The sequence below is a fragment of the Gadus chalcogrammus genome, chromosome 6, assembly GCF_026213295.1.
Source record: "Gadus chalcogrammus isolate NIFS_2021 chromosome 6, NIFS_Gcha_1.0, whole genome shotgun sequence".
NCBI classification, from domain to species: domain Eukaryota; kingdom Metazoa; phylum Chordata; class Actinopteri; order Gadiformes; family Gadidae; genus Gadus; species Gadus chalcogrammus.
Window position 1 is genome coordinate 26,016,518 of NC_079417.1, and position 27,881 is coordinate 26,044,398.

At 40.4% G+C, this 27,881-nt stretch overlaps 2 protein-coding genes across 3 annotated transcripts in view; one reads left to right on the forward strand and one right to left on the reverse strand.

Moving 5' to 3' along the window:
* Positions 1-16,723: 16,723 nt before the first annotated feature.
* LOC130383750 (E3 ubiquitin-protein ligase DTX3L-like) lies at positions 16,724-24,387 on the forward strand. Its single transcript, XM_056591524.1, has 4 exons — positions 16,724-16,959; positions 17,399-18,337; positions 19,473-19,690; positions 20,282-24,387. Exons 1-4 carry the CDS (start codon positions 16,936-16,938, stop codon positions 20,349-20,351), a joined length of 1,251 nt encoding a protein of 416 aa, XP_056447499.1. The 5' UTR covers positions 16,724-16,935; the 3' UTR covers positions 20,352-24,387.
* The window catches only part of parp8 (poly (ADP-ribose) polymerase family, member 8), a 39,707-nt gene continuing 31,169 nt past the window's right edge, over positions 19,344-27,881 (reverse strand). The window contains exons 16-28 of one of the 2 annotated variants that reach the window (XM_056591521.1): positions 27,738-27,830; positions 27,374-27,499; positions 27,132-27,197; positions 26,549-26,584; positions 25,161-25,228; positions 24,757-24,805; positions 24,524-24,636; positions 23,777-23,849; positions 23,616-23,685; positions 23,186-23,262; positions 23,012-23,081; positions 22,360-22,444; positions 19,344-22,231 (exon numbers count right to left, since the gene is read on the reverse strand). In XM_056591521.1, coding sequence (XP_056447496.1) covers positions 22,129-22,231; positions 22,360-22,444; positions 23,012-23,081; positions 23,186-23,262; positions 23,616-23,685; positions 23,777-23,849; positions 24,524-24,636; positions 24,757-24,805; positions 25,161-25,228; positions 26,549-26,584; positions 27,132-27,197; positions 27,374-27,499; positions 27,738-27,830 — 1,029 coding nt within the window. In that variant the 3' untranslated portion in view covers positions 19,344-22,128. The remainder of the gene's footprint in view (positions 22,232-22,359; positions 22,445-23,011; positions 23,082-23,185; positions 23,263-23,615; positions 23,686-23,776; positions 23,850-24,523; positions 24,637-24,756; positions 24,806-25,160; positions 25,229-26,548; positions 26,585-27,131; positions 27,198-27,373; positions 27,500-27,737; positions 27,831-27,881) is intronic. The other variant, XM_056591523.1, reaches the window with a different exon arrangement.

The following is a 27,881-nucleotide window of genomic DNA, read 5'->3' on the forward strand; positions in this document are numbered from 1 at the left end:
GAGGAGGAGAGGAAGAGGGAGGAGGAGAGGAAGAGGGAGGAGGAGAGAAAGGAGGAGTAGGTGGAGGAGGAGGTGAAGGAGAATAATATGAAGGAGGAGGTGAAGGAGAATAATATGAAGGAGGAGGAGAATAAGAAGAGGAGGAGGTGGAGGAGGGGAAGCTAAATACAAGAATACAAGAATACAATATCAATAATAGATGTAATGAGCAGTTGTCTTTCATAATACATCATTGCATGATATTTACCGGTTTAAATTACAAACAGGCTGGTCACCAGAGGATCTGTGATCCATGTGAAAGTCCATCTCAAGCATTTCTCCAGCCACATATTCAAATGAACTGTTTCTCTTTGTATATTTCACTTGATCATTCATGTATTCCCCCTACAGGTATCATCATCATCATCATCATCATCATCATCATAAGTGTCCCCCTCACCACACAAGGGATTAGTGTTAGAGGGAAGTTCAGCTGGATGCAACAAGAGGATGCAGCCCAGACAACAAGCAGAGCGGCTTTAGAGGGAATGAATGCAGTGGTGGACGGGCTACATGTCCATCATTGGTCTTTCTATTGATTCCGTTGGGGTGTTTAAAAGGTCTTCGGTCGTGCCCTTACCAAAGGATACTAATTTGCTCGATCAAGTCTGTCGGCGCATCGACTGGGGGGAGAGGGCGGCCCCGCCCGCCATTGTATTTGTTGCAGTGGGGGAGCTGGTCTGTGAAACAGGATTACCAGAGGTCAGGGGACCAGTGAAAGGATGTCCATCACTCTGGTGGGGGAGCAGCGAGGGGCGTGGCCACGGAAGTGATTGAGATGTAGGGACTAGAAAAGAAGCAAGGCCAGGGGAGGGGGGCCCCCCGCGCCCTCCCCTTCATCTCTCTCTCTCTCTCTCTCTGACACACTCACAGATGCGTGCACACACACACATATGCCCATTTCCTGTCAAAGGCGACCTATGTAAAACATTTTAAAATCTCATGATTTATGACCCGCATTCTTTGGTGGATACTTTATAACTTCATAAGCAAGTCAGGCTAGGTGGTTTGAAAGGTAACTAGCCTCCGGAGGTAGCGGCTAACCCGCTAACCCTCCCCCCACAGTGATTCAGTGTGTGTGTTGGTCCATGCTTGTCATACCACTGTATTAACATGCCCATTGTGCAGGCGATCTGGTGCTCCGATAACCTCCCCAACCACATGAAACCCTAGCCCGGCCTCCCCCGCCACCACAGACAGTCACGGCCACCACCCTTTGTGGAAGGAAACCCTCTCCCAGCCTTTGAGCAAACACTCAATTATCATCCTTTTTTATTAATTTTTCTGGCGGCTGTGCGTACGTGTGTGTCCGCCCCCGGCGTGCGTACGTGTGTGTCCGCCCCCGGCGTGCGTCTCTTTGGTGCGCGAGGCTGCCGGCCCCCTTACCTCTATAGGTGGGACATCTGCCGGGGTTTCTTTGCCTAGATAAGTGGCGCTTCCATGCAGCCCGCGGGCCTTTTCAACCCGATCACATAGGTATTTAGACCTGGGCCCTCTCCGCCATGGTGTTTGTTTTATTTGCAGAGCAGGTGTTTTATAATGATTAGCGACTCCATTACGACCCCGTCCCTAAGTAGTAGGCAAACAGACAGTGCAGCCGCACGGCCCCACCGCGCCCCTCAATGGAACCATCTGGTGACAAGGAGGGAGCCATGGCTCTGTGTTGGGCGCCAGTGTTTGCCAATGGTCACATAATTGTGTTAAAGGGGAAAGCTGGCAGATACCAGACAGGCCACACTTAAGTGGTGTGGGTTTTTATAGAAAGGCTCCCAAGTCTTTGTCTGCTTGTGGTGTTTGCATTTATCAGTTTACATTTGGCCTTCTTTTCAATTAATGGATATTTTTTTATTTTTTTTTGCAAAAAGGAAATTATTGTGAGGCAGTGTCAATCAGTTATTAACATGACCTTTCTGCAATATGTAAACAAAACGTTTTTTTTGTGGTTTGGAAAATGTATTTGTTCATTTATGTATATAAAGTTCACCCATGATTTACTGCCCAAAACATTGTTCATGCATCGATGAACAAACTGTCATAGGTGAGGGCTTAACTCAGATCCTAATGCCAGGCTGTTATTTATCTAAAGCAGTTTCTATGTAAAGTCAATGTGTTATAAATATAAAGCAATATCTTTATAAAGCCTTTGTATTATTCATACAAAGCAGAATCCATACAACACCAGTTTGTTATTTAAATAACGCAGTTCCTGTATAGAGCCACCGATTTATTTATTTATCAAAGTATCTATACAAAGTCAGTGTGTTATTATGGTGTGTGGGGTAATTTGTGTATACTCTCCATGGCCTCTTGGGGTTCTACTTGTTTGTTGTAAAGGCTGTCAATGGTGATAATTATTCCCAAACAAAATGCTTCCGCCACTACACATAATTATTCCACTGATGCTAATTACTGCATAAGTTATTAATGACTCATTAAATGATTACGGTCACCGTCAACGATATGCTAATGAATTTCACATGGAACATGTATAAAAGTACGTCAAGGCCGCCGCGGGGCCGCCTGCCCGCCAGAGCAGGGCCACGGCAGGGCCACGGCAGGGCCACTAGTGACTGACATGGATTGAAGGCTTTTTAGTGCTCTTCATTGGCTTGATTAGTGTGTACTGATATATGCAATGGATGTTGTGGATGTTCGAGGCACACTCGACAATTCACATTCATCCGCACTATCATAAAGAAAATGCTTAGTACACTGTTCTATTTGAATTGCATTTGAATTACATATTAGATATATGTATAGAATATATTTGAACAAAGAAAGTAGCACCTTCAATGAATGAATGGATGGACTGGTAGTTGGAGGGATGGATGGTGGGAAGAAAGTAGGGCAAAATGGATGGATGGGTAAATGGGTGGAGGGATGGATGGATGAATGGGTAAATGGGTGGAGGGATGGATGGATGAATGGGTAAATGGATGGAGGGATGGATGAATGGGTAAATGGATGGAGGGAGGGATGGATGAATGGGTAAATGGATGGAGGGAGGGATGGGTAAATGGGTGGAGGGATGGATGGATGAATGGGTAAATGGATGGAGGGAGGGATGGATGAATGGGTAAATGGATGGAGGGAGGGATGGATGAATGGGTAAATGGATGGAGGGAGGGATGGGTAAATGGGTGGAGGGATGGATGGATGAATGGGTAAATGGGTGGAGGGATGGATGGATGAATGGGTAAATGGATGGAGGGAGGGATGGATGAATGGGTAAATGGATGGAGGGAGGGATGGATGGATGGGTAAATGGATGGAGGGAGGGATGGATGAATGGGTAAATGGGTGGAGGGAGGGATGGATGAATGGGTAAATGGATGGAGGGAGGGATGGATGAATGGGTAAATGGATGGAGGGAGGGATGGATGAATGGGTAAATGGGTGGAGGGAGGGATGGATGAATGGGTAAATGGGTGGAGGGATGGATGGATGGATGGGTAAATGGATGGCGGGATGGAGGGAGGGAGGGAACGAGGGTTGAATGGATGGAGGGAGGGAGGGACGAGGGTTGAATGGATGGATGGATGGGTAAATGGATGGATGGATGGATGGGTAAATGGGTGGAGGGATGGATGGATGGATGGGTAAATGGGTGGAGGGATGGATGGATGAATGGGTAAATGGGTGGAGGGAGGGATGGATGAATGGGTAAATGGATGGCGGGATGGAGGGAGGGAGGGAGGGAGGGTTGAATGGATGGATGTATGGAGATGGATGGATGGAAGGATGCTATGTCGGTGACATGAGCTGCTGTTTATGTGTGCGTGTGCGTGTGTATAGACTTGGGAGATGGAGCCCTAATGACCTGGCTCTACTAATTCTAAATGATGCCTACCCTCCACAGTCCCGGAGAGGAAACCTTGGGCAAATTGATTCATGGCTCCTCTGAGTTGCTGTTTGTTCCTTCTCTTCCTCCCCCCTCCAGGAGCATTATGGGTGGTTTTGAAATATTAATATGAGAGTACATTTAGTGGTGAGTTACTCGGCTGGGTATTCTCAAGTGACTCACCCCACCCCCTATCCAGGTCTCAAGGGACCCCCCCCCCCCCCTTTCCCCCGCACACACACACACTCACACACGGATTAGCTGATTTACTCTAAATGCTGCTTCCCTTTCACTTGTGAAACCCATTGTAAAGTGGTGTTTTAGTTTTAAGAGATAGCTGTTCTTTTCTTTCTTTGGTTATTGTTAACATTTGATTCGTTTGGATTTTTATGTTTAGGAATAATAACAGACCTCTGTGGACACAAACAAAGAGTAATAAATGCATACACATTCACACACACAAACACAAACATAAACATTTTCAACTAAACACACGCACAAGCACACAAAAGCATGAAAACATGCAAGCACACACACATTCGCACACACACAAATATGCACGCAAACATAGGTACATACATATGCACATGCACACAAACAGAAACCCATACCAGACACACACAAACACATAAATACACACACACACACACACACACACACACACACACACACACACACACACACACACACACACACACACACACACATACAGACAGAAACACACACACATGCACACATGCACACACACTCATGCACCCAATTTCCTACACACCCATACACACGCATACACACACATACAAACACACACACACACACACACATACACACACACACACACACACACACACACACACACACACACACACACACACACACACACACACACACACACACACACACACACACACACACACACACGTTCTCAGACACACACACACAAACACACAAACACAAATACACACACACACAAATCGCTAAGCATGCAGAGAGTCAGCATGCTGCTGTGTGTTCCTGGCCGGGACCCAGCAGAGCTACACACAACACTGATTGGAATAGACTGGGTGTCATATCGGGTAAAAACAAGAGACAGACAGCACCGCCCTCAGAGGGCTACAGGGACGATAGGGGATGCATACAAGAACACTCTCCACCCACCAGCTCACAAACAAACACCCGAGGTAAACATAACACACACAAGCACACAGGCACACCAAGGAAGAACACACGCACAGTGGGACTCATCCTTAAGGAAACATTTGTTTATGGTTGGAAATGTAGAAGGGCAATGCAAGATGACAATTGTGTGTAAGAGGCCATATTGTGAATCATTTCAAATATTAAATTTGAAATTATTCTGAACATGTCGTAGTAGCATCCGTTCAAAGGGAAGAATCATTCAGGTTTGGATGAGGTTTCTATTTTCTTCAACCAAGCTAGCACTGGATACCAAGGAGCAAAGTATATGTATGGCTACACTGTCATGCAAACCAAAGGAAAAATAAGAATTATCTATGGAAATATTGAATCATTAGTTTATTCAGGAAATGCTTATTTTCTTTCAGTTAATAATTTTTCATCAATGTGTTGACCTTTTTCCGAAAGTAAATTTAATCTTTCAAAGTGTCCAAATTGACACTTGTATGCATATATAACCCTATCCCTACACATATTTTACATAAATGTAGCCGTATATTAAAATACTATGTGCACTCAATGCACATAAATAGAATTGAGGAGCAGAGACAAAGCCGAGATAAACTGGGACATTGTTTGTGTCCAGAGGACAGATGGACTGATATGGATCCCCTTGCTCAGCCAGCCTGTATGAGATGTGGAGGGTGGGGGGGAGGGGGGGGGGGGGGACGTACATGTCTGTGTGTGTCTGTGTGTGTGTGTGTGTGTGTGTGTGTCTTTCTTACTGTGTGTGTGTTGACAAAAGGGAGGGGTTCCATCCACTATTGTTGCTCTAGCTATCCTCTCCCTATTTATTCTTCCTACAAACGTTTTTACTCTATTATTAACGGTTTATAGTCATTAGTAATATTATTGTTAGGAAATAGTATGACAATTATATAACAAATATTAAAAGTTATCATTTATATGCAGAAAATTAAATGTGAAGAAATGCATCATTGAAAAGTTATTTTCGACACTCGTAAGTGTCTAGTTGAACAGTTAATGTTTACTGTCTTGTTATGGTCAGGCGATTAGGGAAGACATCCAAATTAAACATGGTCACGCCTCATCATGTTTTACTAAACTATCAAAAACCAAAGAGGGAAGAGATGACGTCTCCCCTTCGAAGATAAGATTGCTATTGACAGATTGGCAGAATAGCACACACACACCCCGCCAGCCTCAGCCTCACATCTTTGTTTACATGTAGCAGTCGTCCTTGTTGACTTGGTGGTGAAGGAAACAGTGTCGATCAGGCTGCCACACTAAACATCGTTTGACAGTTGTTTGGGCTAGCTCAGTAACATATGTGCAGCACGTAGAAAATTGTTACTAATTTGTTAGGAACACGGCTACTTTAGCAGCTCTCGCACTCTGGATGGCATATATGTAGAGGCCATATTTCCATGTTATGACAATATATTAGTAGGTATTATTGGGTGTTGTTGTCTTAGTCTGCTGTCACTGTCCAAAAGAAGCTTACGGACCCACATGGTGTTTGGGGTGGTTTATGTGAAATTATATCTACAGACCACAAGGATGCACCATAGTCTCGTCGGATGAGAAACTGCTTTGTTTAGTCTTGATTATAGAGTTTGATATGAATAACAAAGTATTTTTGTAATATGCTGTACATTTAAAGCCTTATAATGTCTTTAAAGTTGGTTAGCATTTTACTCAGTGTTCTATTACAGAGTAATTACACTAGCATGTAATGTGTACTAAGCAATGTTACAACATGTAACAGCATGTACTTAATTAGTAATAACGTTATTGAAAAGCACGTAACTACACAGTGTGGTTAGGATTAGGAATTTAGATTAGGAATAGGCAAAAATGCTGTTTCCATTTAATATATTGCATACATCTACATGCCGAAGCAGGTTGTTACAATGCTCATTACATGTTTGATCTTAAAAACATACAGAAAGCATATTAGGTACAAACATTCTGTTATAGTTAGGGTTGAGATAAAAATGAATTGCCCTGTATTCTAGTTGTTTCTTTGTGTTGATTGGAGTTGGAGTACAGACTGATATCGCATTAGTGAGAGGAAACATAGGACAACAGCAAGCATAGATCTTTTATTGAACATCTTTTATTCGCTGTCACAAATTCAACATCTCAGAGTGTCTTCATTGAACAACATTTGATAACAATTACAACCTTCTTGTGAATAGCAGTTGCATTTCTGCCACTTTGATTTCTAACAAATAAACATAACGCTATAACAAGCCCTGCTTCTCATAGGAATATCCTTTGTTGTCATTCATTCTATCTCCTCCACAAAAGGGTTAGCAGAAATACAGGGCAATGCTGCCAAATTCAACAATTACAAAATGTAGTCTAAAAAAGGGTTCATAAAAACACTGGGGCTTTGATGTGTGAAATGAATTGGATTAACATCCCCTGATATACTTTGCCTTATGTATTGAATGCACTTCATGTAGAAAACCAACCTATAATTATAGGGCTGTAGCCAATAAAGAGATCTAATTGTTCTTAAAAAAAGAAAGATAAAAAATACATATTCTGCATATATTCTGTATTTATATTCTGTAAATAATTGTATGCAGGTATGACATATATGTGGTTCTTAATAATACGTTAATAATAATGTTAATAAAAATCATATCATATTTTGTTCCCTGTTCACGTTAATGCAAATGTTTCAGAAATATTTCACAGATTTTGTGAAAGATGCACTCCAATGCCATGGGGACAGACAAGACACTCTAGCTGAAAATGTCATTACTTTCAGTTGAAAATGTCATTTCTCCCGATCCAATTGTAGCTAATATCCCTAATATCTATTGCAAAATTGTATACAGATGATCTGGATATCATACTTAAACAATGAGATATGTCTCACATCTGGTACTTAATTACACTATCTGTAATTGTATATTACTACAAGAATCACGTTCATTGAAACATTGTTATTTGTATTTGTTTACGATTAATTTGAGGTGTCTTCAACCACTTTACACGCATCACCTCATATTAATTAGAATCGAAAATGTATGATGGAATCCACAGAAAAAATTCACAGACGGCCACCTCTAAAGAAAAAATCACCAGTAATCATCAACATCTTAACAGTTTCCATGTATACTATTTAACAGTCTTGAGTTCATCATAAATTCCAATCATCCGCAAGCTGAGCATAACCAGGCTCTCCCATGAATGGGAACTGAAGGAACTAATGGATGCATTGGTTGGTTGAGTAATTTTTAGTTAAATTGCACATGCTTGTCCACAGATGATCCATGTGAACCATAGTTCTGTAAATAGATCCTTTGTTATTAAGGACAGGTTTCTCACATATACTGTACGTTGAAAACTCATCATAGCATGGGCAAGTGAAACAATGAAAACACATATTAAATGAATAAATACAGCATAAGGGGAAGCTATTTTGAAAGTCTCCCAGACACAAGAAGCCCAAGAGCTGAGAGCTTGTGTTGGATTGTTGAATTATTGAGCACACAGCACCGGTGATGGGGCGAGGGAAGTCAGGCAGAAGATCAGAATAGGGTATGTGTGTGTGTGTTTGTGTGTGTGTGTGTTTGTGTGTTTGTGTGTTTGTGTGTGCGTGTGTGTGTGTGTGTGTGTGTGTGTGTGTGTGTGTGTGTACGTGTGCGTGTACTGTGTGAGTGCACAGTGTTGGGAAGAGTGTTAACGGGAAGACGGGTAGCTAGGGGATGGGCAGCAGAGAACCATCATCATGGCTTAAAGTCGTTCTCAATCCGATATCTGCAAACCATTGGAAGTGTTTCATGATGGAACATACATTTTTTGAAGGGGGTTGGGGTACTTTGAAAGCCGAGACCTATATTCCCTATTAACAGAGATTGTGATCATCGATTCACATGTATTCCCAAAACACATCTGGCTGTGGATCATCATAAGAAGGCAGGCGTGCCTAATGCGCCGTTGTGTGTCGTCTCCCCCCCACCCCCCACCCCCCACCCCCCCCTTCCCCCACACCCACCCCACCCCCATTAAAGTTTCAGGCGGCATGGGCCCGGGGCTTATGCGCATTGGCGTTTGGCACTCCTGTTTTACATGACTGCTTCCCTGTAAGTGAATCAGCAGCCGCTGGAAGGCTGCCATGGGGCAACAGCATGTCAGAGCCATGCCACAGTTGGTCTCCAGGTGCTTCAGTCGCAGATACAAGTGTCGGATTAGAGCCATTGGGAGCGTGGAGATAGGGATGATAACACCGGCCCAGTGCTGGTTGGATGTAGTAGTTAAACACGGAGACCCAGAGGTCTAGGCGACGCTCACACCACTTTGCACCATCACACACACTGACTGAAAACACACTGCAAATTGAAATGAGGACGAGCCAATATATTTTCTTATGGAGCTAAATGTTACAAATATGCGCCTATTCAGCTGAAAACGTCCACTTAATATCCATAGATGCACATTTCTTATATTTGGGCAAGTAATGCATGAAAACATTGGATGACAAATGGATTGTAAGTGCCATGTACAGTAAATGATCGACCATCAACTGGGTCTGATCTGCATAACTATCAGATGAGCAGATTTGATCAGCTCCTAGAAGCGTGTGTGTGTGTGTGTGTGTGTGTGTGTGTGTGTGTGTGTGTGTGTGTGTGTGTGTGTGTGTGTGTGTGTGTGTGTGTGTGTGTGTGTGTGTGTGTGTGTGTGTGTGTGTGTGTGTGTGTGTGTGTCTGTGTCTGTGTCTGTGTGTGTCTGTGTTTTGACTTTGGCATTACCTCAACATTTACCACATCACATTTTAGTGAATACCTTATCAGCAGTGCATGTTACACTACTGTTGTGTCCATGATCTAGTTCATTTCATTACTACATCTATATCCATGAAAGAAAAAGTTTTGGGTTTGTATTCATATTTAAGCTTACATTACATATCTGTTCAACTATTGCAAATGATCTATACATATAACTGGACATTTAAAACTATAGTACTATGAAATATTTTATAAAGAACTGATCAAAAGAACACACTGAAAATAAAGGCAAGCAGATTGGAAGATACTGTACACTAGCACCGTAAATGGAATACTAGCACACACACCTATGAACACGCACGTGCGCACACACATACACATAAAAACATGCTAATACCACATACACACAAACACACACTGCATTACCAGAGGAAATCATATCTCTTGGTCACAGAACCATCTTTTTGAATGGACAATACTGAGGCTGTTTGAAAAGGTCTCATGAAGACCCAGACCACGCCAGAGCAGTGAAAAAAAGGAAAAATGGAAACCTCCAAATTGCTACTTCAAACTCCAAGAGCTCTAAAGTGCTGTTTTCTTCACATTTCAACCGAAAATAAATGTGTGTTTTTATTAGGACATGTGTCGGGAGGTGGCTAATGGGTTTGGAATAAAAGACAACGTTGTGATTCATCTACGCACCGGTGGCACATATCTGCTTTTCATATTTTGCTCATCTAAAGCCTGAACAGGCAGCGTGGGTCCCGCCTTCGCTTCCCTATCATTGGCCCGAGTCAAAGATGACAACCCACTCCCGTTAAGGCTTTGTCTGCACTTTTTTTTCTATCCTGGATAGGGGCTGAATACACTAGGACTAGGTATCTCATGCGAGGTTCCGCAATCACTAATGGGGGTTCATATGCTCACATTGAACATTCTTGTATTGAGTTAACTGTGGAAGGTTAGAGCTCACTCACAGAATGAATCAAATGGATTTAGGAACAATACAGGTGACTGGAGGAGCCCTCGTGATCACATGGCAAAGCCTAAGAGAGTCATGTCTGTTCAATTAAAAGAAGATATAATCACATGTGATTTTTTTTACATTTACCTCTCCGTTGCAGATAGAAAACGTTTTATGATTTTTCCATTAATCAAGACAACAAGCAAGCATCTGCTTGATAACAATTGAGACAACCCTGAATATTCCTGTCCGGTTTAATACATAATGCTGGATTAATCGGCTTGCATTTGGACAAAAGGTGGCATAAAAGAATGAACATGTTGGAAAGCGAATTGTATCCTATTTTCATCCCGTTGTATCGAAAGTGTTCCGACCAGATCCACAAAGTCATGCTTTGTTCTGATAATGAACACCACCATGATGTCCCACGGTTTAAAAACAATCATGGGTGGGGTGCTATGCGGGAGAAATTGTTTTAGACTGTTTATTGTAACGGAAATGCAAGTTTTCTCTATCCTGAATGGAATGTAAATATAAATAGCCTAGTTTGACTTCAATAAATGATACATAAACTAAATTGTAATCATTAACAAATAAAATGATCAAAAGAGCTACATCACAAAATCAAGTCAACTTCAACGTTAAATAATAAAGGGTAAACAAAAAGCATAGGCCTACATTGTTTCAGCCCGGTAATGGACAACACTTTCTTATCTCAATGTGTAAAATGAATCAAAATCAAATAGTTGGATATCAAATTATTTTTAGCTATAAGGTAGGCCTATTTTAAAACGTGTAAAGATATATTTTTCTAAACGCCAAAATCTAAATTGTTTAATTAGCCTACATTGGTCCACGTGTGCTTTCAAACTCATTTCTCCAGCAAACTGCATGTTAGTTAGAGGGTGATTTATAGCCGATGACAAGGATAGTATAAACAATGTCCGCTTCACAGATAAAAACAAGACCATGTCCATTGCACAAAAAGGAGTGTTGTTTCTGATAATAAAGACATGGTCCCATCCCATCACACTGTTGTCCAAAACTTCCCGCGTTATCTACTGGAGGACTCAAGAGCTCTTGAGCTCACGCGGTGTTTGCCGAGAAGACAAATGGCGCGGAGTCGTCCGCCTGTGATTTAGGCCGTCCACGGAGTCTGCCGCGCTGGAACTGCTGTCTCCATTTGTCACGCGTGGCCTCTTTATACACCAGCCAAGGCTAAAATGTCAAAAGTTGCTTGAAAAGTTACTTCCCTTGTGGGGACTGCCATTAATTGTGTGGCCTTTTAGTGGGGAGTAACAAGCGGAGTAAAAAGAGCACTCACCCCCCCCCCCCTCCCCTCCCCTCCCCACCCCCATCAATTCCCATTTGAGAGGCTTAATTTATGCTGGTTTCCATGGCAACTATCTCCCAGTGGGGTGAGAAAAAAAACATCCAAACCAGTCACCTGACATCATCCATTAATAACTGTATCTTTTCCTTAAGAAAGTACATCAGTATTTCTGTATACGTGGCGCGTCTCTGCTGGTAGTCTAAACACAGCCTACTTCAGCTTTTCATTTTGCCACCTTTAAGTGATGGGTTCAAGTTTCCCTGCGCTGAGGCTTAGTGCTATTTGAAAAATGGATTATATTTATCCTGGGGGGAAATGACGTAGTGAGGGATTCAAAGTCTGCTCAATGTCTGAACTGGTTTTAGAAAGAAAGCCAGGGGACCATTATAACGGGACTTCCTATTCCAAAAATCTGCTGATTCAGAGATATGAACCAAAAATGTTTGGAATGACTTGGATAATACAGGCTGTGTATCATTGAAAATGGAAGGCCAGTAAGAGTGAGAGTGCCAAACTTTTAGCAGAACGTTCAAACGATTTGGTTCAGTGTGCTCAAACCCAATTAACGGTGTAAAAAAACCTGATTGTGTTACTATGCCGATTAGTAGGCTAATTGTTGCGTAGGCTATAAAACCGTTATTACGAATAATCAAATTTGGCTATCGTTAAAAACATAGGGCCAAGCCATAGGAAACAAATAGTAGACCGAAGCTAAGCCATAATGGTGATTTAGGGTATTCAATTATTCGTGGAGCTAATGTTAAATAGGCTTAAGGCAAATCATGTCAATGAGTAGTCTTGAAGTAAAGTGTTTGTCTAGCTTCTCTTCCTAAACAATATGACCCTTCTATTGAACAGGAAGACTGATCAGGTAACCGTTGAAGCAGGGGAGAAAGTTAAAGTTGAATCAAAACCAGGAATCAAATGCCGTTATTCCTACTTTCATAGCTTTCACTAATACAAAAATATGCAAATGAAAATATACAAATACAAATTCCAATAAAAAAATGGGATTAGTATGGTGAATTATTATTGTTATTATTAATAATAGTATTATTATTATAATGATTATTGTTCTTAAAGCAGAATAGGTTATCTATATTAAGAAACTAGAAGAAATGTATACGTAGGCCTACATAATAAAAATAAAGAAGATTCATGGTGGGACATGGCTAGTGGGCTTACTTATCCAACGACCGTTCACAAGAGAACTTAGAATCTCAGCCACAATGCACAAGTTATGCCTATATATATGATTTGTTTATGTTGATGTAATACTAGTGACTAATCATGAGCCCGTTATAATTCCGCTAAATTAATATGAAGAATGACAAGTAGCCCAGAGTCACGAGCCGTGACAGTAATAGGGTGATGAGAAGGAACGCTTATTTATGCCTGCATGGCCGCAAACCAGCGGCGTTTAACGAGCCTTCATTACGGTCCTGTTTAGGCCGAATTAGTCAGACATGAGGACGTCTCTTTGTCTTGCGAGCTCCTCAGCCTTGGCGTCAAACTTTCAGTGGCTATAATCAATAAGGTTGCGGTGCCCCCCACCCCCTCACCCCCACACACACACACACACACACACACACACACACACACACACACACACACACACACACACACACACACACACACACACACACACACACACACACACACACACGGGGGCAAGCACACGCACAAACACACACACACAAACACACGTACACACAAACACGCGAACACACACACACACACACACGCACACACACACACACACACACACACACACACACACACACACACACACACACACACACACACACGCACACACAGGCACGCACACAAGCACGCACACACGCGCGCACACAGACCCCCTCCCCTCGGTCTTACACCAGGCTGTGTGTGATGTAGACGGCCCACCTTGTGATTAGTGAGCCCATCCAGTGTAGTGGGGGGTGGGCGTCAAGTTGGGGAAAGATGAACAGCCATTCGTTGGCCCCCGCTGCAGTAAACAAACATTCATATAACTTCAATTAACACACTATGAAGATTAGTTAATTAGTAGCTACCGCTCATAGAGCACAGCCACCCCACTCAGGCGTAATGACAGGTGGTGGTGGTTGTTTATGTTGTTGTTGTTGTTGTTATTGTTGTTTTTGTTTTTGTTTTTGTTGTTGTTGATGTTGTTGTTTGCAGGACCATCATGGGCGGGACAAACAGGATGTTTTGAATGTCGTAAAAACTGCAAATCTAGCATATTTTGCTCAATGATAAAGATGTTTAGCAAGATCAAAAATCCTGGCTGTTTATCTCCTCTAAAATTACAAAAAATAGACTTTTGGTAAACTGGTAACTGCCTATTGCTTTATTTTTAATTAAATCCTTAGTCTACATTTTCTTTATGTTATTACTATTGCCTGACATACATTCATATGGACAACCACTATGATACAAAAAAATAAGACTTGCAATATTGTTGAAGTGAATATTGAGTGGAACTCGATGGATTTGTTTCTCATTGTCACAACGGGGCAATGAATAAAAGAGAAAGAAAGGAAATAAGCAGTGAAAGTTGTAGACTAGGACTCGACATCTAGATCAGATTAGTGCTGCTTTACTACAGCCTATTGTGTCTGCGCTCTCATGGCAGCCTTTGTTTGACACCAATAGCCTACTTTTGCAGCTCTAGACTCACCGGCTTTATAGAAAAATGCCCAGGCTATATGAAATCCGCAAGTGAGAACAACACATGTGTGTGCAACTAAACTTTGCATATTTATGTTGCACATAAAAACACACAATAAATCACACGAGCCTATCCTTTGACAAGCGCGGACCCAAATACGCTTTACCCCTTTTTTTATGTGTACAAGTATAACTAGTATTTTATTATTATTTGTTAGTAAAATATGTATTAATAATACTTCAAAAAGATAGTGCCCTTAATAACCTGAGCGACAGCCTTTGGGCTGTCGGCTTATGACTTGTACCTAATCCTTGCTTGAGTTTGCATGGTTCAATATTACTAATGTCCATTCTATTGGCTGCATTTAACAGATGTCTAAAGTCCTCTCGGTCCGATCCCCATAGCCTACTTTTACTGCAAGTAAATTTACCAGAGTAAGGACTGGCCAAAGTGTAAAACACACAAGGCAATGTATCAGATGAAACAACATTTCGGTATGAAAGCTTAAATTAAACAAATAGGCCTACATGTTCCAATAAATCCATTAATACAGACGATATACACGCAACATTGACTTCTAGAATATAGGCCTATTTGCAGCAATAAAGTTTGGAACGGTGACTTATAAAAACATCTTCACAGCACTCCAGACCGGCCTATGACTTCTAGAGACATCATATAATTTGATGAAGAAATTAGGATTTATTATCTTATTTTTTTATAAAAAAATAAATAATATCCTAATAATTAAAGGCTTATTGATAGGCTATTCTACATTATACAACAACACCGTTTGAAAATAGACCAACTTAACTTTCCGGCGGTTTGCTCCTCCTAAGTGTGAGGGTTGTAGCGACACTCTGAAAACAAGTTTAAGCTTAAAAAATAGGCCTAGGTAGGCTATAGTGGTTCAACTGCATCTTACAATCCTACTCATCGAGCGTTTGGGTATTCAAAGGAAATATTTAAAATGATAAGGTACACGGTATAAAATATGTTAATAACAAACAACAGTTTGGCTCACTCTAAATAATTAAATGTAGGTCCATTATAAATAAATAATATACTTATTATCAATAATAAGTCTAATAGGCCTATATATTCTAATATTCCCGCCAGCATGAAAACCAATACCTATAGAATATTCCATTGCACTCCCCTCGACGTCCATACATACTGTGATCTCGTTTCGAGGTTGCATGTCAGTCTACCTCCGAAAATCTTTGCGTGATGGTCCTTCTGAAGGGGCTTTTATTTTCAACGCATCCAGGTGTCTGGTCGCTGAATGCTGCATGGATTCAATGGCTCCTTTCTCTCCGTGGAGCAACCCCAACCCCGTGCAATTAATGTGAACTTACTGCAAGCACCATACCATGAGGGGCCAAACTGAGAACTATGTCATGACTCATCAGAATGGAAGATTGACTTGGTGTTACACAGTTTCTGCACTTTATACAAATGAGAACCCAGCCTGGCTCTAGATGGAATATGCCTATAGACCTACATGTTACAATCTTATATATGCACACACACACACACACACACACACACACACACACACACACACACACACACACACACACACCACACACACACACACACACACACACACACACACACACACACACACACACACACACACACACACACACACACACACACACACACACACAAAATATCCAAGCATTGGATTTTTTTTATTTGAGTTGATCAAATAAGATAGCACTTACACAGAATGGTGCAAAATTTACATCGGCAGGGTTTTTATGTCAGCAGTAGCATATATAAGGTAAACTATAACCTACTGTTGATAACAAAAGATGGGGTTGTCTGTCACAGTCTTGAGTAAGCTGCAGACCCATGACTGTTTACTGTCTGCCACCCAGTGTAGACAACAACAGCATGGGTCCTAACGAGACAAGTGGGCGGTGCTCTGCTGCCCCCTTGTGGTAAAATAATGTTAAAGCATCCCATTTTACGGTTGGGCTTGAGACAGCCTTGGTGCTATGTGATCGAAAACGAAACAGAAACGATGGCTTTGCTGTGTGGTTTAAACGTGGCTCGCTTAATTGTTGTCAACAAATATTCTGTATAGCTCAGTATTACTACTTGTGCGCTTGGTTTTAGAAGTAGGTCTATCGCCTGTTCCAAAAAGAATACACGCGGTCCTGTTTGTTGCAGTAGGCCATGGCAGAAACTCCGTTTGAGGACGTAAGTTGCAAAGCTCACGTGTAAATGTAGTAGATACATTTTGTAAGATGCATTGAATTCTTTTGTCACACGTTATTCTTGTTTATTGATCTGAATTGGACAGCTGGAAGATGTGACCCGATATCTTTGTTGTGTTTGTTGCGTAATGTTGTCTCTGCACTTCTACATGTCTGTTTGTTTCTGCTGCAGTATTTTAGTATTTTCTTATCTGAGCGATACAATTTCGCATTCATTTGGCAAATGATTGGTTTACAATCCTAAAAACACAGCTATCATATCCACATAGGCCTATAGGCATAAGTAAACATATTCCACTTCAGCAGACCCATTCCTGTGTATGAGTCCATCGATCATTGACGCCTATATAAAAGAGTAAAGATTGGCATTCATCAAAACTTTGAATATGTAAGAACTTGTTGATTTTTTTGCTCTCTTGTAGCTCATCACAGATGTCACAATCCTTGTTGATGAAACTGACTACACGGACAAAAGTCAGCTAAAGGAGATTCTCCGAGATTCTCATTCATCAACTGGTACAACACGTTCCTCTTACAAAATAAGTGGCTCTGATCAGGAAATAGAAGAGCTTTTCATGAAGCTGTGCACCCTGGGGCGTCCCATCAAGGCAGTTGTGGCCGCACCTGTCATTGAATACATCAAGAAAAGGCATTCTGCGGAACTAAATAAAATGAAAGGAAGCCACGTCCTCACAGAGGAACTCCTCAGCGCAGAAACAGATAGCATAACTATGATCTTTAAACCCTTCAACAGTCGTGTTAGGGAATCTCGCGTGCGTCTGGTCAGAGAGCGATTTGTCACATTCTACCAAAGAATTGCCTCAAACCTGCATGTGACGAATGTGGACATCAAACAAGACCAGTGCAGAGACTTGCAGATACAATTTCCAGAGCTTGTTATCTATCCCCAACCGTTTGGGGCCACAGTAAGAGGATCTTATGCTAACATTGTGTCCTTGCAGGATTTCATTCAACAGAAATCCTCAGGCTTGAGAGATAGGCAGGCAAGGAGGGCGCTTGAAGCACCAATGCATTTCACCAACAACCATGTCCATAGCTCTTCTTCTGCTAGCTGTGAGCAGTTAGATGAAGAGGAAACATGTGTCATTTGTATGGAGGTCATCCGCAAGGCAGTGAAAAAGACTCTGAACTGCAAACACTCATTTTGCAGGGGCTGCTTGAAAAAGGCTTTTGTTTACAAACCTGTTTGCCCTACATGTGGAGCCCTCTATGGCACTCTAAAGGGAACACAACCTGAAGGAGGTGAAATGAGTTGCAGTAATCAAACATCTTCTTTGCCTGGTTATGAGAAGTATGGGACTATCACTGTGCGTTACAATATTCCAAGAGGAATTCAGAAGGTAAGAACATATTTTGAAGGCCATACAATCTATCTATGCTTGTTTAACACAATTTGTTCTTAGCTGGAAGGATAAGCCTCTTGTTCAAGAATGTTTTAGGATCAGCTGTTTTATGTTATTTAATATGTTCATGTGCTGCGGATGGTACACATACAGCTTGATACTTTTCTACATAAGGCCTGCCCCCTCTTCAAATCCAGCCTGGCACTTCAAATTAAATTATAGCCTGCATGCTCCAATTTTAATGTTCCTTCAGACCATTATTATGGAGTAAATAGAGTATTAACTGTATGCTACACGTGAAGCTCCTAAGATTGCACAATTTGATTGGTTTGCTATCTCAGGATATTGGGCAATATCCCATGATTGAAATCTCAAACTCGGGATGTTGTTTTCATCACAAATAGAAACAAATAAACCGTTAATAAAAACAAATAAATCCTTGCAAAAGGTATTATCTTGTTCATTTAGTGTCCTCAGGCTCCGTGAATAGTGGGGAATAGCTATTCCCCACTAATCACTTCGCCTTCGACGAATAATTGTTAAATGTACCATCTGTACACATTCATAAACTCTATAAATGTATAATTTTCCCAGCAGAGGAATTATTCCTCCAAAAAATAGGGGGCAGCATTTTACAAGAAAGTGATGGTGTCCAGCCCTATGGTTAATACAAGGAAATGCACAATCCATCCAATGCATCACCCAGCTGTATATAGCATAAAGCTTACTGTTTAACTTTACAGTGAAACTGTTCTATAAAGTTGTCTCTTATTCACAAGTTTTTCTCATTCTATTGAACCGGAATTGTTCAATTGTTCGGTATAGAAACAAGGAGGTGCAACATAGCGGGTTCCGCGAGCCACTCACTATATATATATAGGTCATATTCTTAGTAACGAAAACAGGATTCTGATTTTCATGGGATTATACACTAATGTAGACGTACTTGGGGATGTAAAACTCCATTACAGCCTAGCCTGTTTCGTTTGATCCCACTAATACTACACAGTCCCTTTAAATTATTTGAATAAAAATACATAATAATTGTAACATTTCAGAATCTTGTTGTTAATGTGACCATCAGGTAAATTTAACTCATACAAATATGTAAATGTGGTTTATTAAACGGCAGGAGGACCACCCTAACCCAGGACAGACCTACGAAGGAGCGTCGCGCGTAGCTTACCTGCCTGACTCACCCGAAGGACAGAAAGTTAAGGAGTTACTCCAACGAGCTTTCAAGCTAAGGCTCATTTTCACTGTGGGACAATCCTCCACCAGCGGCAGAGACAACGTGGTGACGTGGAACGACATTCACCACAAAACCTCCATCAGCGGAGGACCCACTTGGTGAGCATGTTGCCGATTAAAGATGCTGACCCAACTCAAGAACAATAAAAAATGTATTCCGTTTTATTTGTGTAATTATGCAAAACATTCTCAAAAACCTTTGAACATGCTTTCGTCTTATGTATTAAAGTCGTCTGCGTCAGTAGCAAAATACAGCAGGCCCTGGCATCTTGAAAAGCGCTCAATGGTTTGTCATTGTCAACTTTATCCTTCATTCTGTAAATGCCAAATTTGATACTTCCATCATTTGTATTGCTTATAATTCAAATGAATGGAATTCAAAATTTTTATTAGGCCTACATTTAACCTAAGTGATGAAAAAGTGTTTATTCTAGGGAAACTTTGACGGCAAAGTAAATCATCATCAATGAACCACATGTATGAGAAAGCACTAAAAGAATGTAAAAGCATATATGATATGATAATAAACTACATAACAATGTTAATAAACTGACATAACAATATGTCAATTAACTGAGATAATATGTTAATAAACAGACATAGCAATGTTGATAAACTGAATTTTGTTAATAAACTCATGTAACAATATGTTAATAAACGGTAAGTAATCTAACACTTTTTGTTTTGCAGCTATGGTTACCCAGATCCTGATTATCTCAAGCGTGTTCAAGAGGAACTGAAACTGAAAGGAGTTGAATAATGAGTCTAACAGACGGCCAGCAACTTACAGAACAAAGCTTTATGCAAGTTAAAATTTAATGAACATAAACAAGTACATAAGCTACTATTTTCATAACTGTAATTGTAAAATGCCAAAATAAATTAATTTGCAAAACAAGGGAAACTTCATAAAAACTTAATTGTAAAATTGCCTTGTTGCTTCGGCAATATTTACATTATATACAATGTGTATTTTCTTCCTTTTACCATTACTCCATATTTGTAAGGCACCAAATGCTAACACAGCATAATTGTATATACTTGTGCACAATAAAAAGTAAAAGGTACTGCTTGACAATGTAGAATGCTAGCAACAATCATAAAAGGAATGCAAAAAAAGCCTGTACATTAAGGACTGCTTAGTTTGTTTTTTGCTATTTCAAGGGGTTAAATTTTTTGATAGTGTAAATGGTGAATGCTTTATGTATTAATTGGAAATAATTTTTTCATTCACCGTATTGAAATAAAGATGTTACAATTCTATTTGTGATTCGTTTCTTGACATGATAGGTGTTTTGCATTCTTTAACATGCTCTGAAAACTGTGTGAACTGAATGTGACGGATGACATTTGATTCCATCGTGAGTGATCTTCAAACTTCATATCTTTTTTTACATTATATATATATATGAGTTACTTTTTTATTAATTTTTTAAAAGAAAAGGTTTACTATATTGCTCATAAAGAATGGCAACAGGTGCCAAGACTGATTTTTGACTGTGGCGTCTAGTTGGGGGGTGTGTGGTATGTTTTAAAATAAATAAATTATACTGGGGAAATGTAGCCACTTAAATTGTTTACCTGTTCCAAATGTAATGTGAAGATTATATAAGGATCATATAAATATTCAACAGTGTATAAGGTTATGATTCACTATTTTCTGGAATAGTATGACCTTGCTTTTGGTTTTCTTCGTCAAAATTTGTGACTGCCCAAAAATGTATATAGGTAGACAGATAAAACACAATGAGCATAAGTGGCATACGCAGTTTTCTGACTTGTCTTTAAGCACAACAATATATAAAACCACTAGCAGAAAACACCAATTGTTTTTTTTTTATATAATAGAACAAAAACATTATCGAGGGTGAAAGGATCCCTTTCAGAATGCTTGTTTGTTTAACAAGGGACTTGAAGCCAGCCAAAATAAATGTTTAAAATGCAGTACAATAGGCTGCTGCCTTTTATTGACTTTGATTCTACATTTCAGGTGTTGACATGATAGATGGACTGTAAAATGTTTGACAGGAATGTTTGCAGCCAATCTGCATTACGACCAATCCAGCCAACAAAGGCCACCTTAAATGGATTTTCTTTTCTAGATCATGATTTGTTTGAACAAATTTTACATCAGAAAAATACAGTGCACGAAGCACCTTCTATACATAAAGAACATTGTACTTTAAAGAGTACAACTCTTTGTAAACAAGGTTGGACTGTGGCATATTTTCTGAACACAAACCACCCTTTTCAGCACTTATTTTGAAAAGCAAAGCTCTCAAAATAATATTTTATTTGAAATTGTTATTGTCTTCCAAACACCAAAAAGGTTGATTGTGACATAAACCTAAAGAGTTTCATTCTACATAGTTGCTCTGTTGTGAATGAAAAGTGAAATGTTCCAATGTGAAAGCCTTGTATTTAAAAGTATAACCTATACCCTTCTTTCTCGTTCACATGTATTAAAGTCAACTGGGAGTTGACTGTGGGGTCAAGGGATATCTCCAGGTCCGGACTCAAAGATGCAGGGTGCCGGATCATCCTGTGGCGGTCTGGTTACCAATCACACGGAGGATCTCGCGGTGGATGCAATTGTCTTGAGTGTTGAGGCTAGAGTCTCCAACTTGTCCATCTTCATAGCTTCATTGTGAGAATAAAATCAACATTGGCAGTTGAAATTCTGTTATTTGAAATTAATAGTAAATGCAAGACATGTCATAGATGAACCCATCAATTCACTCATTCAATCATTCACTCATTCAACTTACACAAAGAAAAACCTTGTGCAAACATGGTCGGTGCTGGGAACGACCCAGATGTCCCCATGCTTGTGCAGTTCAGGAGAAGTAATCACTGAAAAAGTCAGAATAATCTAATTTAAGAATGAAATTTAAAGACAACATACATCCTGACGTTATGTTAAAGCCGCTGTAGGTATTACGATGCCAGAGATGCAAAGAGAGATCAGAAAAGAGCAGAAGAGAGCAAAAATAAAAATAGTACCCTCCCTCTGCTCCCTCCCGCCCTATGTTTTGCCGCCATTGAGAGTTGCATTTCATGCACCTTTGGTTGCCAGGCAAGCTGTAGAGACGCCCTTATTGGTCAGAAATTGAAGAAACTGTCTCATACAGATGCAAGTTGAAACAGATATTCTCACTGCGCATTCCACTCAAAGACAGGTGGCTGTGCCATTTCTAACAAATCTCCCTCTAACAATAGCTCTTTAATCGTACATACAGCACCTTTGATTTAGAGTGTATCAATTCCCGAAAACTTGGTAAGTGAGTGTTTACATGAAAAAATAACATTAGATAAGGATTGGGTTAGGTGTCCTCAACAGGTTTCGCTCTGGCAAGAAACCGGTTTCGATGTTTACCTTGCAGTTTCATGGACTCATGGTTACAATCATGTTTGTCTTACCTTCACATAAGGCTATGCACTTCAGATTACGACTCTGCAAGAACTGAGGCTGCTGTCCTTTCTTTTGTGACTGCAAATAATAAAACAAACATGCAAAATGATGAAGCCATTTGTCAATGTTTCAAATTCCTCAATTGTGCTCCTAAGAAAAGACCAATATTAAAGGCTGGACACCTGCAAATGGATGTTGGTCTTGCTGCTTGCTGCCATTTCATCCTTTGAAATAACTTTTTGTTGTCTTTTGTTCATCCCTGTTTATTAAAAGATGAAGGTGATGCAAGTAATTTCAAACAATTTTCATAACAATCTATATTCCTGGCTATTTTCCTTATTGTTCTTTTCATGTCTTGGTGGTGTCAAAATCCCCTTTGACTGTCACCTACATGATTTTCTCAATACTCTCTACTTCTGTTCCCAGTGAATATATGGTTACCTGGATGTTTCCATCCAGCAACATTGTGTATGGGGTAGAGATAACTTAAGTCTCTATCACCCACCTTTAAGTAAATCAACTATTCAGTTCATTGCATTGTCAACTTGTGTTCATATATTCACGCTCAAAGTACGCTTTCCACTAAGTGCTGGGAGGCATTTCGGTTGTTACCTGAGTAACCAAAGGATATGCTTGATAAAGGACTGAGATATATTCCATTCCCATAGATGGCACCATGTAGCTGTGTGAAAACATAATTGTTGGATTTTAGAGGGTCACATAGATAAAGAAATACAAATTGTAAAAGTCAAGCGTGAGGAGAATGTAAGTACCTGAAGTCTGGTGTTGGAGGCCACAACCAGTCCATTCCTCAGAATAGAGTGCCAGTTCTCTATGTGGGAGCCACTAAGCAGATGCAGTTTATTACTTCTACTTAGAGAGTAACCAAACACTTCAGTGCGAGAGCCATCTTAGTTGAACACAAGTTAATGCCATTGCTTTTGTGCCAGGTGATGTGACTTGCCAATTAAACTAGGTTGTTTCGTTTTAGATTCATATTATTCAAAATCAATTTGAAACTGGGATTCGAAAAGACAATAAATCACACAGTTAAATTTGTGTAGTTGTGGCTTATTTTGAGAAATTACCAAGATGGTGTCTATGCCAATGGAAGGCTGTTTTTTTGTTACAACACAAAGTGGGGTCTGTAATGTGTACATTGTATTTACTGTGTTGCATTCTTGCATTCTTGTCGTTGGATACAAATACTAATATAAAATGGTGGTCAAGAGATGTGACTATGTAACCATGGCGTTCATGCCAATCAGAACGGAACACTTCTTATTCAGCATTGCTATATAACAGTATGTGGTTCATTTATTTTGTTTTATTTGTCTAGCTAAACCTTCACAATTTTTACACTTAAATAAAGTTATGTTTTTTGCCTCACAATACACAGTTGTATTTGGTTTCTTTATTTACAAATATATTTAATTTGATAAGTTTAAGTTTATATTTACAGAATATAGATAGCATTCACACCTGCACAAAAAGCACATACCTCATTTAGGTAAACTTACTGGAAAGCAAACGTGCTCCCAAAGAGATTCTTGGCTGCTCTAAAGTTGGACTCTTTGGCAGGCGGGCTGCTGAGCAAGAGAAACTGGTGCGGCGTGTGCATGAACTTGAGTTGCTGAAAGAATCACACATGGGTACATATAAAACCACATCTTCAATGGTGTTTAGCAGGTTAGATATACCTCCAAGGCTGTATCAATGTGCTATATAAAAACATTGCATTAGATTCACTTACTCTGGGAACTGGAAGTTTAACAATGTGTGACCTGTTACTGGATATTACCCTACAATGAAGAAAAGTATATTAGTTTCAAAATGCAGAAGGGAAAAGCAAAAGGGCTGCTAGATGCCTTGTGATTCAAAAAGAAAACCATTGTGATTACACTGCGTCATTTGAAGAGCAAAAATATAGGTTTTGCTTGCTGTAGAGAACAATATAGGCCACATCTCATCAGCAAAGTAGAACAATACATTGCTGTCAACTAGTGTTATATTGATGGTATTATGGAATTTTGATTCTGGTAGTAAATCGGTTAGATTTTCTTTTTTATATATTTGATGGGAAAATGAAGCTGTGAAGACTCATCCAAAGTATTTTTAGTCAGTGGTTTGTTTTGCTCTCATAGTTCTGGAGCTCACCACTGAAGGAGAGGATGTGCCAGTGGGTCGTGCTTGTCCATCTGCTTCTTTATTTCTAAGTAAGGCGCCTGTGAGGAGCAAAAATAAAAAATCAATCTGGCTGTGTGTTCCCAAATACTTTCATCAGCCTCATTGCATTGAAGAGCACATCGACAGATTGTACCAGCGATGGGAAAACAAGTGGTGTGGTGCGCAACTGCTTTGAATGCTGCCAAGCTCTGCTGCAGTGCTACCTCAAATCTAACGCTGCCAAGCTGTTTCTGCATGTTTGGACTGCCAGGCCCCAGCAGAGATACCAGGGGGGGGTTACGGCCAAGCTATTATGAGCCTTCCCCCCCTCCATGCACACTTCTACTACTAAAAACATCTGTCCATGCAACGGCATGTCTTACAGAACTAAAATGCTTAATGCGAGATAACAAAGATAAGAGCTTATTAATACATCTTTGTAGCCTGAAATAGGATTACTTGTGCATGGATTCAGTAACAGTAAGAGGAACAAGAGAAGGTGTTGAAGTGGAATGGCTGCCATTGTTTCTTATATATTTCAATAAGTATTTTATGACTTCCTCTGAATCCTTTCAGAATACCAATGACTGAACTCACAGTCCTGTGTTTATGATTTATTAGGGTGCACTCACACTAGGCCATCTGGCCGTGGCCGTGGCCGTTTTCACACCTAACCGTGCTCAAATCTGCCAGTGTGAGTGTGGCCAGTCTGGCCAGGCCAGGCCAATTTGGCCACTTGGGAGAGGTGTGCTGCTACGGTACGGGCCGCTACGGTACAGATGCTAATGAGCCGACACACGCACGGCTACGTAACCTGAGCTGGATGACGTATAGTCCATGCGACGACCACGGACATAATAAAGGCGACGAGCCTTCTTTCCCATTAAACGGTAAACATATATCCAAATAAGCAACAGACTCGGCAAAGTGCGAACTGTGTTCTCTGTGTTGTTGTCCAATGTTGTTAGAACTCTGACTGGCGGCAGACTTTATTATGGTCCATGCAGCAGACGCTTGGTGATGACGTGTTACTTAGGACGTGATGACGTATGTACAAGAGCCTACCGTGGCCAGGCCACAGTTGCGACGGCCAATGGCCACGGCCAGATGGCCTAGTGTGAGTGCAGGCCAGAGAACAATGGGGCCATTTGAGCATGGTTAGGTGTGAAAACGGCCAACGGCCACAGCCAGATGGCCTAGTGTGAGTGAACCCCTACACAACATTATTCCGTGCTGACATTTCTGAGCTTGAATCCACAATGTTAATTGTCAGTTTGATACTGAAATATACATGTAATAATGTTAATGCTATGATATTTATTAAGACTACTAGATAAGTTTGATCTAACCCAAAACATCACTCCCCCTTGAACACTTGCCTTGTTAGTCAAACTAGGCCAGCTGTAATTCTTAGTCTAAAAAAAAGAAAAATATATTTAAAATCGATTTGCTTTACATTAATTAACCAGGGACGTTAACCTGCTAGGGGGTTCTTTAAGCTCTATGACAAATGTCTGACTGCAATAAAAATAACTCACAGTAAGCAAAAAGCATTCCCAAATGAAATAAACTGTGGAAAACCTTAACATATAGGAATAATGAAAACACAATATGGCTAAGATATGTCAAACTATATCAACAAATTATGACAACTATATATGACAAAAGTGATGAAATAATAAATGAATAAACAAAATACAAATGAATAATAAAGTGGGATCACATTCAGTAATTTGGGGGCCAGTAAAAGCTCAGTCTCTTTGATTGACATCTGAACATATCTAGAAATAATTATATAAATAAAATAATAAAATAATTATAATTGATTAATAATCAGGGTCAACATGGTAATATGTTAACAATTAACAACAAAAATGCAAAGGAAACCTACTAACTTCTGCCCCCATAAGGAGATCTTCACCTTTGTATACATATGCTTATTATGAGGAGTTATGAAGATACCTGGGTCATCTCTCGGATGGATGTAAGGCTGTCAAGGGCTCGCATCACCCGGTCATAATCCTTCTTCTACAAAATACAAAAATACTGATGCACAATTCTGTTTTTGCAAAGGTAATGCATTTTCACAATTCTAGACAATTGCCATAATTGGTTATTACAAATTAATTTAATTTCTAATGGCAACTATAATGATTATTATTTCTTTATTAGAACGTTGTTTTTTTCTAGATTCGGACACTTACCCTTGGATTGAAGGCTAGGGTCTGAGGATCATTGGGGTCCACAACAGAGGGATATGGCTCGAAAATAACAACCTTCCTGGGAGACTCTAGCGCTGAGCGACACATGGAGACTAATAGATCAACCACCTATGGAATTGAAAGAACCCCATGCTTAATTCAAATGAACACACATGGCATACAGTTTAGCCTTCCTAAACTATCGGTCGGTTCCCAAAGTGGGTCACGAGACATGACAATTCACAGAGCACTCAGAAAACTGGGAGTGGTGATCCTGTCGTGTGCTGGGGTCAGGGCCCACGGACTCACTCAAATTGTATTTTGGGTCTTGAGATAAAAAAGTTTGAGAGAATGACGGGTGCAGTACCTGCGCACCGGTAGCTATCTCATCTGCAGCTTCGTTCATCACGCCCAGGGTTTGGAAAGCAAACACACACAGCTCCCGCTCACACACCGTCGGCTGGGATGGGAACAATCCACGCACAACGACAAAACCAACAAAATATCTGAA